Below are 15,557 nucleotides of genomic sequence, written 5' to 3'. Positions count from 1 at the left end.
CAGTAATTCAATATGCTGCTTGTTCTGTGATAGCTTCTGCTTGGATCCCTACATTTGCAACAGCAGCAGGCCTCTGGGCCTCTTCCCGAGGCAGTGGGAAGAAATTCCCTAGTGCACTTAGAGAAACCTGAAAATTGCCCTGAAGTACTATTCCAGTAAATGTACAGTGCTTTTAAGCCTAAATATAACACAAGGCTGGCTTGCTTTTCTGCAAGATGGTTGAAATGGGTAAAGGCCAGTGAGGGAAAGGGAATCTATAAAGCTGACCTAAAACAAGCAGCATGGGCACAACTCGGAGGACAGCATAGTCCAGGGATGGTTCCCAATCAGCAGTCTGCACAAAGTCACCCTTTTCTGGGGAGAGAGGAGAAAGGTGGAAAGTTAGCTGTATGGCTGTAAGTTGTGCCATGCCACGGGGGGCCCTTGGCTGTTTTACTGCCGTGATTTCCCACCTGAACCTCCCTGAGGATGGTGTCATGGAGCCTGGCTGTCCTGCAGCTGCGCAAAAGCCTAGCCACAGGGATGGCAGGGCTGCAGGCACGAGAGGCTGCTCAGGGAAAGAAATACTGTGGTAAGTCCCCTCCACTCAGAAAAATTCAGGAAAGGGTCCAGACTCCAGTTAGGACCTCTCTTTCTCCTTAATGAGCTCTTAACGAGCTCCTGGCACCACTGGGCAACGTAGCTATCAGATTTATAGGCATTCCTGCATTTTTCACCCACCATAAAACATTCTTCACTCCTTCCCCTGCTGTTTTGTACTGTGCCATCTGCAACTGGAAGGCTGAATCCTGCCCACCCTTTTTTTCACCAGGGTTTCATCCAAGAGGGATGGATGTGGGTGCTCTCAGCAAGGCAAATGGCAGTATCAGCTAAAGTCCTAGTGAGAAGGGAAACTCCAAGCAGGAGAATGACACTGGGAAACTCTGGTCTTTGTAGCTCCTGATCACAAGAAAAAAGAATGAGGAAATGAGATATAATTAAGGGACTTTAATACAGATCTCTAGGGTAATTATTTTTATTTTAGGATTAATAAGTTGATTAAAAATGCGCTGCGTTGATCTGCTAAAGTAGGTTAAGTGCTGTGGACTTCTGCTTAAATCTAGAGCTGCAGCTTGCTTTTGTATTGATTCATCTTTTCAGTACTCGGCTCTCTGCTGAATTTTCTTTGAATCAGATGCTCAGCTGAGATCTGGCTTTTTTTGTGAGCTTTTGTGTGGCCAGCAGGGAATGATGCTGGATTACATCAGGAAACTGCCACTACCATAAAAAATGTTGAAATGGTCACTGTCCTCATCTCCCAACCTGTGGCATAGGGGGGATCAATAGGAGAGTCCTTGCCTGCTTTGGCAAGGGAAAACTATCAGAATAATTATTTGCTCTATACCTATATTCTGTTGGCAAGTTCTCTGCTAAATGCTGGTTTTTTAGCAGCCTGATTTCTGCACAGAGTGTGAGTCAGCTGCAGAAGTGAATCTATTGCTTTAAAAACATTTTTTTTTTCAGGCCACAAGTGAGAAGAGCTTATTTTAAAAGCTATTAAAGAATTTAAACAAAGATTACGCTGGAGTCTCTCAGAGGGGGCATGTCAAGCAATTCAATCACACAGCAAGAAACAGTAAACCTTCACATGCAGGCAGCCTGCATTATTTGAAAGCTTTATGTCTTTTAAATGAGAATAAAAAGTCACTCCTATATATGTGTGTGCACCCTGTAATTACCATCAGACTCTTACAGCTTGAGTTTATACCACCATTTTGGTATTTCTGAAGCAGTTTTTCTACAACAATCGCAAATCAGTTCCCAGACAGCTTTTACCCCTTTCCTTACCCTCAGAAGAAAGGCATATTATGATCAACTTTTGCACACTGTGGGCAAATGAGGATCAAAACCACAGAATATAAAGCTGGACTAGACCTCGAGGGGTCACTTAGTCTATGCCAAGCTGTCAGACAAGATCAGTTCTTACTTATAGCAGGGAGAGCAGCAGTTGGAATCTGGAAGTGGGGGCAGCATATGGCCTGAGTTGCACGTTGTCCTGAACTGTAGTATCGGGGAACTGCAGCCAACTCATGTCCACTGAGAGGTCCCTGCCCCATACCTGGCAGGTGTTCCTCTGCCCTATTCTTAACGCCCTCCAAAGATGTTAGCCTTCCTAAAACCATCTATTCCAGGGTTTAAACTCTCTTTCCATTTAAATATTTTCCCCAAGAGACACGAGCTGAAAGTCACCTAATGAGTCATCTCTCTAACACACAGTCCTGTGCCCCCCTCCGTTTCTAACCAAAGTGAAATATTATGCCAGGGAAATGACATGCGACCCATGAGTCACCTCGCTGAATCCCTGACCGGGTTTTGTACAAAGGAGGTCTTATTTTTTGTCCATTTTCTTCAGAGGAAGAGGGAACTGGGAACTTCAGGAGATAGCAAAGCCCTGACTTCCCTGATTTCCCTCTCTGTTCAGCATGTCTATTCCACTGATTTCATATATCTTCCCATGGCTGGTACATAATAGATGCTGCACTGAACTTCTTTCCAGCCACAGAAGTTGTTGTCCCTAGCAGCAGCTCTGCACACAGCCCGGTATTGCTGGGAGGAATTCCTCAATCTGTTCCCTCTAAATGTATTGGACTGGATCCTGATCATGTGCACACCAGTTACATGGCCTCCTTTGATGCCATATACACCAATATGTGTATAAATGGAGTATGCCTGTAGGATATGGCACATCATTATCTTAAAATGACTGGATCTAATTCAGTGTAGTAGGAGAAGTAGAGACATGCAGCCATGCTGCTGTTACAGGGTATTCCCAAGAGCATGACCATCATGCCTAACTAACCTTGCAAAGGCAAGGAGCTGAACGACTGCCCTGAGAGGTCGTAGGAGCACCAGAGCCAGTGCTGGGGGAGAGCTCAGGAGAGAGGTGGCAATGGGATACAGAAGGACGCTCAACTGCCTCAAAAGTCATTACTGTCTGGCAATTCCAATCCCTTTCTCATTTCTGCTCTTGGTTGCTCTACATGATGCTCCTGTCTCCCTAGATCAAATAAAAGGAGAGAGTTCACAAGTACTTGAACTGTGAATTAAAGCTCTGCAAAAATTTACAGACATTGACAGCTCTATCAGAGTCTTTTGCAACAGAGTCTTTTGTTGTGAAAAGGGTCCCGAAACTGATATTTTATCTCTGCCACCTGGAGTTTTTTTCTGACTCATCACTTTCATTTGCTTTTAAAGAAAAGCATCAAGGGGCAAAAGTTTTAGCATCAGAGCATCAGCCGCAGTACTTCCTCTCTTGAGCTCACTGGCAGTGCTCTCTGTGGCTGAGATGGAGAAGACGACAGGTAGCGTTTGAATCCTTGCTCCCTGTAGACTTACTTTATTCCTAACATTATTATCTTGCACCTTTACTAAGAAAATGGCAAAAAGCCCTTGCAGATCTTCTCTGTGAATTGCAGTACTTGTCCATTCCCTAGTTTACAGTAATTTAAGATAACAGAAATTTTCCTTTTTTATTTATTCCATTTTTAAAATGCGTGGAAATTGCATTAGTCTGTGCAATTCCTTAGTTTGTTACAGGCGCTTCCTGATCTCAAACCACAGGGGATGTGAATTGGTACAGAGTGACCTATAGATGCTTGCCCCTTTTGCTGTGGCCGTGGCTACCTGGCAGTCCCTAGTCCAGTTCCCTATAAGCACATCTAGCATGGAAATATTAGGCTGCATGGGGTTTGAATTGTGTTGGGCTACAGTAGCTCTGCAGAAGCGTCTTTCCCAGAGGGTCCTCTGTTAACCAGCAAAAAGGTATTCATCACCCTTCCTGATTAATACAGAGTCAATTAAATCCTAATTTTGATCCACAGAGTAGCCAGTAGCAGCTTGCTTTTGTACCCTTGTTGTGTGGAGATCTAGGCCTACTTTTGTCCATTCAGATAGATGTTCTGGAATATTTTGCTTAATAATTGGGATAACTCTGCTTTCTGTAATTTACACAAATATGTTGCTTCTATATGAAAAAGTAATGGTCAAGCTCTGCCGACATTCATCATTCAAAACTTGTAAATCAACCCCCTTCCATCCAAATTCATTTAAAGCCTGTGACATTGATTTCAAAAGCATCTCTGTTATAACTTGGCATCTATTTTTTATCTTGTTTAAAAAAATATAGATGCTTGCCCTCCTTGTACGAGAGCAGGTATGAAATTCAGCGTTACCTACATTTGAGGAAAGCCAAATCCATAAATCCTGTCTAATCCATGGTGCTTGCCTGCCGCTGTTCTGTTCCTCTCAAGGCCCTCCCCTTAGTATAATATTTTATGAATTTAAGTGCTGGAGAGGAAGGCTCATAGAGAAGCATAAGTAGGTATCTGAGGAAGAACCCTAATTCTCTGAGTGGAGTGGAAAGTAAAAGTCACCTTTCTCATAATTTTCCATTGACTTTCTCAGCTGGCTCGTTGTTCAGCATACTGGCTTTTGGGTATGCTTTTCTTGGGGATCTAACCCCCTCTGCTGGGTTGGGTGGGATGCCTTGGTATGCATCTCCGTTCCTCTTGTTTCTCTGCTGTCTGAACCCTGGGATTTTGAGTTCTGCTACACGTGCATCCCCCACGGCTTTAGCTGTGAGCGCTCGCCTCCATGGCTACTCTTACAGATGTCCTGGTAGTTCAGTCTTTTATTCTTGACCTGATTTGAGTTTCCTGGTCGTTCTTACACTCTCCGAATTCTGTCCAGACCTAATCGTTATGCAAAGCTTTGCATTTTCCTACTTTCACTGTGCCTTGTTCTTGCCCTTGATTGCTTTTTCATTTCCGTTCTTTTTTTTTTAATTCAAGTGTATTCATTGCTCAGCAGTCCGTGTCTCCCTCAGGCAAATTGTGGAGTCAACCTCCCATTTCTTTGAGGTGTCCTTGCCCTCAGTTGCATGCATCCATTCTGCTTCTTCATTGGCCTGGCAGGTAGTCGCTGCCCTTCCGTCTCCTCTTTGGTTTAGTTTTATGCTTTAGTTCTCACGGTGAAAACCTGAAAAAGCAATCTCAGTCACTAGTAGTTTCACGGCACTTTCCATGAGAACAAATATAGTGAAGGCTACAATTTTCACAGTCCCAGTTCTCCAGTCAGCTGCTTGGAGGGCATACACACATGGCCGGGTGAGATCGTGCCTTCCGCTTCTATGCATGGAGGGAGGGAATGTTGCCCACTCCTGCAGTGAATATTGAGTATAGACGCATTGACTCTCAATGGCGTTTTGCTCATCCTCTTCAGCACGGATCCTCTGGGCAATTGGGGCTCCTAGGGTATGTTCACACTGCAGAATATAGTGCAGCGTAAGCATGCTTGATCCGGTTCTAAATATATTAGTTTTGGAAACATGAGATGCAAAACAATTGGTTCAGTCAGATCTCTAATGGCGTGGTAAGACTGCCTGCGGTACCCACGCTGGGTCAGGTATCTTTGCACTTATCTATTGTCTCAAATGTTGACAGAATTTGCGAGTATCTTAAAATATTTAGGATTTCCTGTGTCTGTCAGTGTGCTTGCAGCTTGGTTGGCCTTTCTTCTAGAAAAGTTCACAACCTTCCTCACTGTCAACTGATTCTGTTGTGGAGTTTGTGTTTCTCTTACTTTTTACAAGTAATAGTTTAATTAGTAATAATTATTACAAAATGAATCCAAGCTGATTAGCTATTTCTCCTCAGACATTTATCTTCCAGCCACAGGCCAGAAAGGAAAAATTTATATTGTTTTGAAAGGTATCCTTTGATGTCCTTGGAGCCCTGGTCAATACTTCTTCCACTGTAAGCAGATGAGTTGAATGTTAATGTTGGATCTTTTTTTATCTTTCTTGGGAAGTTATTTTGAATTAAGTTTTTTTTCAGAAGGTCTACATGAATATCTGAAACAGGGTTTATCCTAAATGTGAAATGTGCTACATGAAAGAAAACCTTTTTTTCTGTATAATAGTGGTTATAATCCAGAAGCTTCCCACCCATGTTTCCAATTTTGCTTTATGTGCTAGTCAAAACAGACTCCTCCACCGCTTTATTACTACCATTTCCCTCTAACACATAGGGCCAAGCTTATCTCCGGTGTGATAGTGTTTAACCCAATGTGTGATGAACCAGATGTGTTCATTTCTAGCATTCTCCATCCATGTTTTACTTTTCATGGGGCCCATATTGTTTTATTTTTTCCTTTCATTGTGAAGATACCAGTCCTGCTCTCCCTCATGATTTCATATATTTTCAAAACCTTTTTTAATGATCTTCTCCCAGTAAGATAACAAGGAATCAACTCATCAGTTACTCAGCTTGTACGGTCATTAGGCCACCTGTGCAACTACAGACATCACAGCCATAGATCACTGAAGCAAAGATTTCGTAACTGATTGGTCTCTATTAATGCAGCAAGCAGAAATATTCACGTGTATGTATCCAGACTAAAATTGGCGTTTTGCTCATGTTACTGGAGAGATCAGTAACTGGATGGGTCAGACTCAAATCTGCTTCCATTGAATGCAAACATGAGTTTTATTGATCAACTCACGTAATAGCCTGTGTTGGCATACGTGCTCACATAAGAGCGTACATACTCACATATGAGAGCGTCCTGCTCAAGTACATAAGTCAGTCCCAGAAACGTTTGATCTCTTTCTTCATGCTGTGTGTGGCAGGATTAAGCCCATGGATTCTCCACTGAAAGAGGCCAATTCACACACTTTGCTGCTGCCATTACAGCACAGGTGAACCTGGACCCGGACTGTTACAGGCACACATGCATTTCTTTCTTCCATATCTTTCTAGATTGCTGTGCCTTGAGTATTTATTTAAAAATGGATTGAATTTTTCAAAGCCACGATAAACTATTAAAGTAAGCGTGTATCTTTGACCCATCGTCTAGCTTCACTATCTTGAGTTACTGAGTCTAGCTCTTTTGTCAGCAAAGGGGAATTTTTGGACACAAAGGCTAGTCTGCCTTGACCCTGCTGGTTCTGGTTGGGTGGCAAGATCTCAATGCTACTTAGTGGATACTTTACCCCTTAACATCTAGGAATTAAAACATTTTCAAGCCACTCTGAAATCTTTTCAACCTCAGTTTAAATAAGCTTGCCGTTCCTGCAGCAAACACATCAGGATCCCCGTTTTTCTCCCAAACTCCACTTGCTGTTATTTCCATCAGCTCCTATCCTTGACTTGTGTATCAGCCTGTTACATTGCAGATTCCTGAAATTCCCCTTTCTTATCCAATCTCCTTGTTGTCTCTGGTCCACTTTAGTAAGTGTTTTTGATGGCTCTCATTTGCAGGTCATTCATGCATACTACAGTTACTGTTTTATTTTCCATGCACCCTATGGACCGAATGAGTCATATTCTCCTTATTTTGCAGAAAGAAGAAACTGGATCTTCAGCTAGATTAACCATATGACTTTCCCATACCTCTGTGACATCGCTGTTATAGTCTAGGGACTATAATCTAGGGACTTTCCATTTCATGGTCATTAACATGCAAGTCTTTAGTTCTTCCTCTCAAGAGCACAAGAACGATGAAAGAGGGAAACAGACGTACAGCGGAAGTAGGTGATTTTCCACTGACTTCAGGAAGCCAGTGCATGGCCTAGGCTGTCTGCTCTTCAGAGCAGGGGATGCATACGGCTTCTGTGTTTGGGTAGCGTGTAACAGTCCACACTACCATGACTGGGCCAGTAGAAATGTAGTTATTACATTATTAACAGTGTGTATATAATTAATGTAGATACTGTTAACTTACAGTTGGAACAGGAGCCAGAGTCAGAAAAGCTGGGCTTACTGTCATCTTCTCCTGCTGGCCTCTCTGCTAGGAATATAGCTAGGCACATAGGCAAGAAATATGAGAATTACCAAAAAGAAAGAGCAGAGAAAGTGAAGACAAACAGGAGATAGAGTTCAGAAGGAAAATGCAGAAATTTGTCTTGCTCTTGGGGGAATTCTTATCCTCCTTTTACCCTATAAGAAAAGGAGCCCATAGACTCCTCTGCTTCCCCTCGTCTGACCATCTGTCGGTCCAGCAACCTGAGTTAGATTTTGGCTTTGCTTCACAGATACAAAATGACATTGTTTGGTGTCCATTTTTGCTTTCCTTTGGGTTTATTCAGCCTGCCTCTGGTAGATGCAGGATGGGGGTGGTATTGGCTTGAAAGATGAGTGGAAATAACCTACTGGCTGGGATAAAAGAAGAGGAGCTGGCGGTTTTGGGGAACAGGTTGGCATTGGAGGGAAACGTGCTCTTCCATGCCCATCTGTGTGATGCCCCTGTTGCCATTCAGTCCTCATTACACATAGGTGCTGATTGTTGTGTTATTCAGCCACTTGCCCCAGTCTGCTCTTACGCCTTGAAAGCATGTAGGTCTTTCCTGAAAAAAAATCTGCAGCATGCATGATCATGGCCTGCTGTCTGGTTAGAGCCCAGACAGGATGCCAGCAAATACCTGAAGTCTTTTGGGTCTTCTCCATTTACTGACTGTAGAATACCTCCCATATAAGAACCATTCCTTCTTGTTTGAGATGAATTTTCAGAAAGGCAATGAGATGCCCCTCAGGTGGGATCTCCATGATACGGCAGTGGCACAGCTCCTGAGCTTCTTGCTGCAGTCTATGCACTTGTTCATTCTTGTCTGTTTAATAGTTCAAAAACCCCATAATTGTTTGACATTCTCTGCTATTAAAACCTCCGCTTGTACAGGAGTTGTTTCTTGTTTGGATTACGGCAACAGGCTTTTTGTTTTGCTTCCTGCTACTTCTTGACAGCCACTCTTGACAAGCCCTTCGGAATCGTTGCTGCTTTGTTAATTTTCTGGTTCTTTTTCACTGCCTCCCGCTATCCTCACATTATGCCAGTGTTTATTTGACCACACGCTGATTCAACATGTAGAGCTACCAATTAGGATCAAAATACTGCTTTGGAATTTACTTGAAACTGCAGCTCTTTATTGCTAAGACATCCAACTTAGGGAGTTTGCTAGCGCAAGAGTGTTTATACTCATATTTGTTAGGGGTAAGCCCTATGATTAATGATGTCTATAAGCCAGTATGTAAGTACTCCTTTTGCCCACAGCAGAGCTCCCCCGATGAGAAATTTGCTCAAAGTCAATGGGCAAAACAAGCATCTCTGACGTAAGAGTGTTTCTGGTTATTATATCTTTGGTAAAGACTTCCCCTGTCATCATCAGCATCATGCATTGGGGAATCATGCTAATTTGAGAAGGAAATGACATTAGGACAAGTTGAGCAAATGGCCCAGTTCCACCGTCAAACACGGGTAATGATCCCAAGCTTTTTCTTTTTTTTTTTTTGATTATTTGACATGAACTGTCCAAATTATGTATGACCAGTACATCTATCTTCAGTTCCTTTCTCCCCCTCTTTTAACTTTTTTTACTCTCTTCTCTGTCCTGCTTCCTTCTCTCTTCCTTCTCCATGTTTCCATGCTGCATGTGCTTTCCTATTGCAATTCTTATTCACAGAAGCTTAATTTACTTCTTCTTTGTCTGCCTATTAAAATGTAAGGTAGTACTGAGAGTGAATGTGCTAGATTTTAACTACCATCATATCCCAAAGAAATATACTGGTGGAGCAGTTCACATCTCCAATCTATTTTCTCAAGCTGTTTACAGATTTGCACAGACAGCATTTATGAGCACTAACAGTTGCAAGGTCTCCCTCACAACTGAGAGGATTAGCAAATTCCATATTTTTTAACTTGAAATCTCCTAAAGCAAGGCTGACTGAAATCAATGGTAAAACTCTCAGTAATCTTGTTAGGAAGCGAATTAATTCAGGTCAGTGTTTTCAGATGACTCATCCTCAATTTCTACTCAGTTCTAACACTACAAACCATTATTTCTGGGGGTTGTTCTTAGCAGGAGGAATAAGTTTATTGTACCGTTGCTCCAGAAAATGCAGTACAGCAGCTTGGGCCCAGTCCTGCAGACTCTTAGTGAGAGACACAAGTCCTATGAGCAGTGTAATGTTTTTTCTGTGATGTGTTTTGTGCCCTAAGTCCACGTGGTGTTAAACTCCTGAGTTCCTGTTTGTCAGAAGGAAAGCACCATATAGTCACCTTTCTCTGCTCGGTTCAGGATCATTTGCTTGCTACTGACCCTAAGCTCAGCCCACAGCCTTTCGATTTGTCTTTACCACAGAGGGGGAGAAGGTTCATACCCAGACCCCTGCTTGCCCTCATTAGATATTTTTGTACCTTAATTAGATCCCCCCATTCTGCCATTTCAAAGCTAAGTATTTTAAGCTGTTCCTCATAAGACATATCTACCATTCCTCAGCATTAGTCTTCCTGATCTCCTCCTGGATCTTACCCAAAATGCATGTCCTCCTTTCAACTGGGTTCCTCATCTGCAGTACACTGTATTCCAAAAAAGGCTTGATGAGAGGAGGGCATTAAAGAATGAGTTTAGCATTTCTTTTGCTTTATGAACAGATTCTCCCCTCCGCCTTTGAGCACTTGCTTAGCTTTGCTTCCAGCTGTTACTTGCGGAGTAGAGATGTACAAGGGAAGGAACTTTACCGCATGTATTAATTCTTCATCTGCCAGAATATTGTCTGTGTTTTAGGAGAGTTCAACTCTGAAGGACACACCAGTATCAGCTACATATCTAGGTTACTGCTCTCTATTTCAGTTTGCAAGTAAGTATCCAAGGCTAAAATTGCTAATTTAGATGCAACTAAAGAGTCCAATTCAAACTTGTTTTTCCCACAATTCTACTATTTCTTCTCATGTATCATTCACTGCTACCTTTAGCAGTGAAAACATATTTTCAAGGGCATGCCTTTAGATACCTTTTAAAAGGACATGCACATTGAAATGAAACACTTTTCCATCAGGGTCATAAAGAGCAGCAGAAAAATGCATTCCCCTCTCTAACAACTGTGTGGTACATAGAATAGAATAAGTGTTTATTTCAACAAGGCTACAAGTGAAGGTGTCTTCATTAAAGTGAGAATTTTCTCATACTTTCTTCACACCAATGGTCTACTCAGAAGTAGTCACCTTGGGCAACCTCAGCTGATAGGAACAGTCAGAGGCAAGTGGAACGTAAGGGACTCCCTGGCCATTGCGCCTAAACCTTATAGTCGGTGGAAGGAGATAGATCCTTCCGGATGATAATTTAAATCTCAGGAGAGGCTGAAGAAAAAGTCTTTGCTTGTTATATTTTTTGTGTTTGATCTGATCCTCTAAGTTGATCACCAAGGTAGCTCTTTCCAAACTGAAGGCAAGCTCTAAGCGTGCAGTATCATCTCATTTTGCTTATAGTAATCAGCATAGTCTCTTCCATGTGTTCTGTATCTCGCCTGATCTTCTGGAAAGCAGGGGAATTGCATTCATGTATTTAACTAAGAGGGAGTCATAATGGATCTTCTATGAGTGAAAAAAAGGACCTTTGTTTTGAATTGTTCATGTTTTTATACTTAAAACATTTTTTCTGAAAAAGCAGAATTTGAAAGTTGGGGAAAATGCAGGAAATGAAAATGCATTTGAAAGGTTCAGAGGAAGCTTTTTCAACATTTCATAGTGCTTTTCTCTCAGCTCTTGAGGTGATTAACAGCTTAGCAGGCAAGGAAGCAGTTTTGGAGGCCAGTCCTTCATGCTCTTCAGTTCTGAGTGTTTAAATGACTCCCTACCACTTTCAGAATTCCTTCACCCCCCCAAAATGCTTTTCCCCAAAAGTCTATTTTCAATAAAAAACAACCTAACAAAAAGATTAAAAGGCACAAAACATGCAAGAGTAATCTTCAGAAATTCTTTCAAAATACATAGTTTTCAGGAGGGAAGAGGACATTTGTGGTGGCATGCCTTGCACTTCACCTAGGTGGTGGGATGCTTCTGTCTAACGTGTGCCCACACCTCAAGCCACTCCAGGCTCCCTGTACTGCTGATGGAGGCCTAGTCAGTATAGTCAAGAGAATTTAAGGGGTGGATCAGCTCCTCCTAGAGTAGGGGCCAGCCTTTGATCAGGTATATCTTTCCCTAAGCTGCACTGACTGCACTGAGCCACTCTCTGCCGGGTTTTAAGAACCAAGACAATTAGCTCGGGTAGACATGCCTGCATTGCAGATACCAGCCAAACAGCTAAAGTTAGATAAGGTGATGTAAATCCCCAGGCCAACTGGGATTTACAAATGTGTTAAAATGACTGTGGCAACAAGGAAATACTGCGCGCACACATTTCCGCAATACAGTACAAATAAGCTCCTACCATATGTTTTCAGAGCCATTTAAAGCTACTCCCCTTTTCTGCTGCAGGAAGCAGAGAGGCCCTGTTTTAATGCCACAGGCCTTTCCTACTTAATTTCCTGTACAGATAACTGCTGCCAATTTGACTAGAGCTAGGAGATGGTCTGAGAGATGCTCTAGTCCTTGTAAACAGCCTGTTGACCAAGAAACCTGGCCGGAACCTGGATGCCCTTCATTTCGGGCAGAGTGGGCTGGCGGATCGCTTCCTGGCTGTCCCCACACAGCCCAGCCAGGACGTTAACTTTCAGCATTGGCAGCACCAAATGTTCACAACTTAGCTGCCAAGCTTCTAAAATCATGAAATTGGGCTAAAATGGAGAAGATTAAAAATAACAATCTGCAAGATTCTTTTTCTTTGACTTCTGAGCTAAAGGAAGGATTTGGCTCTTAGTATCAAACATTTCTTCAGACCTCGCTTTTTAAAATATATGTGAGATTCCTACCTAACTAGAGTTGGTAGTTGCCAGAAGACTGCAGGCCCCGCAGAACTTTTCGGTGGGTTTGTGAAAGTTTGGAAGACAGGGACTAGTGATGACTGTGTTACACATTTGCTTAAAAAATATCATCTTCCGAAACGGAGAGAAGAATTAGTGTCGTGTGACTTGGACAAGTCATCAAATATCAGAAATAATGACAAGTCTTTTGCTATCATGGCCAACAAATCAGAGGAAAGACCCAGTCCCCACCACCCTTTGAGAACAACTGTACTTGTAAAATTAAAGTTTGGGGGTTTTCCTCTTTGGCCCTGTGGATCCACTGCAGTTTTTCATATTGTGTCCAGCTTTTTGTGCTTATGTTTCTGGGAATGAAATTTCCACCTTATGCCATGCATATATATGTTGCCAATGAGCACATATGATTACTGACCTTCTAATTTGGATGGGGAGGCTGATGCTGTTTGCAGCCAAGGACTTGCAGAATTTGGCTCTGAGGAATGAAAGTTAATTGTTTTCAGTAGTAAGACCTGTGGTTCTTGATATCCTTTTATTGATTTTGGTGAATGTGTCATACCACTGTGTTAAGAAAAAAGACATAAGAACTCATGCTGAAAGAGTTAACCTAATGAATGATATCAAATATCAACTGCCTCATTTTCTTGCTAGAGGGCTGCAGTTTAGCTGGCAGAATGGAGAGGAATTGGCAAATTGGACCGGCACCATTAATTTCACCGATGACGGAGCAGTGAAGAGTGGCAGTGGCACAGGCACCAGGTACTAACACCCAAGGGAATGACTACAGAGAATCTGGCCCTAGGCTTCATTTATGAGAGAATATGTATTCTAAAAAAACATCATTTCACTTGAAATCCTTCCAGTGCCTAGGAGGGGAAAATATTCGAGTAAGAAAAGACCAGAGTGCTTCCTTTATTTATGCTGTTCTGAAAAGGTTATAGGAGGCACTGATGTGCTGTTGCACTTTTTGTACTTAGTAATTTGTAGTAAGACTCTTTTGATTGACAAGTATCTGAAAGCTCAGGAAACTCCATGTGTATAGTGGGGAAACTGGCTGTGGTTACGGTCAGCTGGGTAAGCTGTGGTATACCTAAAGAGCTCCGTGGATGTCACGGGCCATTGGCACAAATCTGCTTACAGACATGGGGCTCATATTTAGGCTGTATTCTTGGAACCTCGGTTTTAGAAAATTTCCCTGCTGAGAAGACTGTCTTATTAGCAGCTTTGGCATAGGGCACACTCCAGCATGTTTGTCTTGAAGAGCAAAGGTTTCTTTAATACAGAACAACTTAAGGGGAAGTCTTGCTGTGGATGGTTTAAAAAGTACCTTTCAACGCATAGTACTCACAGTCCCTATTGACTTGAAGTTAAAGATCCTGAGTCATGTGCAGTTAAGTGCAATAAATAGCAGGGAAACCTTAGAGAGGCTCTAAGCCAAAGAAAAAATAAAATAATTATAAGAAAAGAAACTGACATTTATTACTTATTTATAAGTACAGCTTTCTCTGGATAAATTTTGTTTTTTATTAGTGATACCATCACAGTATTTTTGGTAACCATATGCCACTACAGCTGTGGTGCTGATAGTATTTCAAAGGCAAGCGGAAGTACAGAATCTGACCTGCCAAAAATCATACAGTCTCACTGAACTGCAGTAGCGCTGCAGTTTCTGTTACAGCTCTTCGCTGTAATGCGATCCTCTATCACTGCTACCCGCCACTCAATTGGTTTAGCTAGTCAAGGATGCTTTATGAAAAGAACCAGCTTAGCTGCAGTTTTAGCCCGGAGCAAGGGAAAAATGGTTCTCTCTCTCTATCTATGTGTCACTACTTTTGTTGCCTCATTTGTGTATGCATCTGTAGTCTGTGTATTCAAATCTTGAGTTTGGGCACTTGACATATAAGAAAACGGAATGTGCCAAAAAAAAGAGATATTGTCTTGCTGAGATAAGAGAATTAATAAATATGGATTCCTCCCTCTAGGCACCCTTGATAGAGACAATTGAACTGTCATTCAGTGCAGGGAGGAGACAAAACCCCTGACTGCAAGGTACATACGAGTTATGAAGCACTGAACTGCAGTACTATTCTCAATCTATTTAACCCTTTCAAAGAGTAAGAGGTTCAGGGTGCAGGTGCTTTTTATACAAAATAGGCTCTAACCACACAATTCAAGTATAAATTTGAAAGGTGATAACATGAATATAAAGACGCAAATTTCAAAGTTAGTGTCATGTTAATGACTGTGGAGCTGAAAGATGGGGATGTGGGGTTAGGGGTAACTCTAGCTGCAACAGATATTGCACGTAAGTGTGTTACAGATTATTATTTGCATACTATATGATGTCTGTAAGCTGAGCATACAGGAAAATAAGAAAGAACTGTATCCATGTGGTGCTGAGGCTGTGTGGTGAATAACTGCAAGGCTATGTCATAAACTGTGTTTACGGTTCACCTTTGATCACTTTTCTTACTATGTTATCACTAGACATCTCCTGAGGGTGTTAATCTAACATCCAGCTCCAAACTGTTGATACCAGTTGAAAACAAACCTTCCCCTAATGAATAATTATTTCCAGCAAATGGGAAACTTGCAACCTAAATTTTACTGACCTGATTTTATTTGTATATGTTTACAGGTCTCCAGAGACATGTCTAAAGAGCACAAAACTAACTATATGTCAGCATATGCACAGTAAATACCTTTCATTGCATGGCTCTGCAGTTTATCATGTGTTATCTCCTCCTTGTAAGAGGTTTGACGCTTAAAGACACTAATGGAAATAGATATTATTAGGCTTTTTAGATATATAACTTAGCACTGAAC

At 41.9% G+C, this 15,557-nt stretch overlaps 1 protein-coding gene across 2 annotated transcripts in view; it reads left to right on the top strand.

Annotated features, from left to right (window-relative positions):
- Window positions 1-15,557, top strand: part of ST8SIA5 (ST8 alpha-N-acetyl-neuraminide alpha-2,8-sialyltransferase 5) — a 72,959-nt gene that overhangs the window by 27,129 nt on the left and 30,273 nt on the right. The window contains exon 3 of one of the 2 annotated variants that reach the window (XM_068928086.1): window positions 13,383-13,490. The exons of the other annotated variant lie outside the window; for it this stretch is intronic. Within the exon in view, the coding sequence (XP_068784187.1) occupies window positions 13,383-13,490 (108 nt within the window). The remainder of the gene's footprint in view (window positions 1-13,382; window positions 13,491-15,557) is intronic. 2 annotated transcript variants of the gene reach the window in all.

Source organism: Struthio camelus, chromosome Z (genome assembly GCF_040807025.1).
Source record: "Struthio camelus isolate bStrCam1 chromosome Z, bStrCam1.hap1, whole genome shotgun sequence".
NCBI lineage: Eukaryota > Metazoa > Chordata > Aves > Struthioniformes > Struthionidae > Struthio > Struthio camelus.
This window is presented reverse-complemented; position numbering and strand designations above follow the sequence as displayed.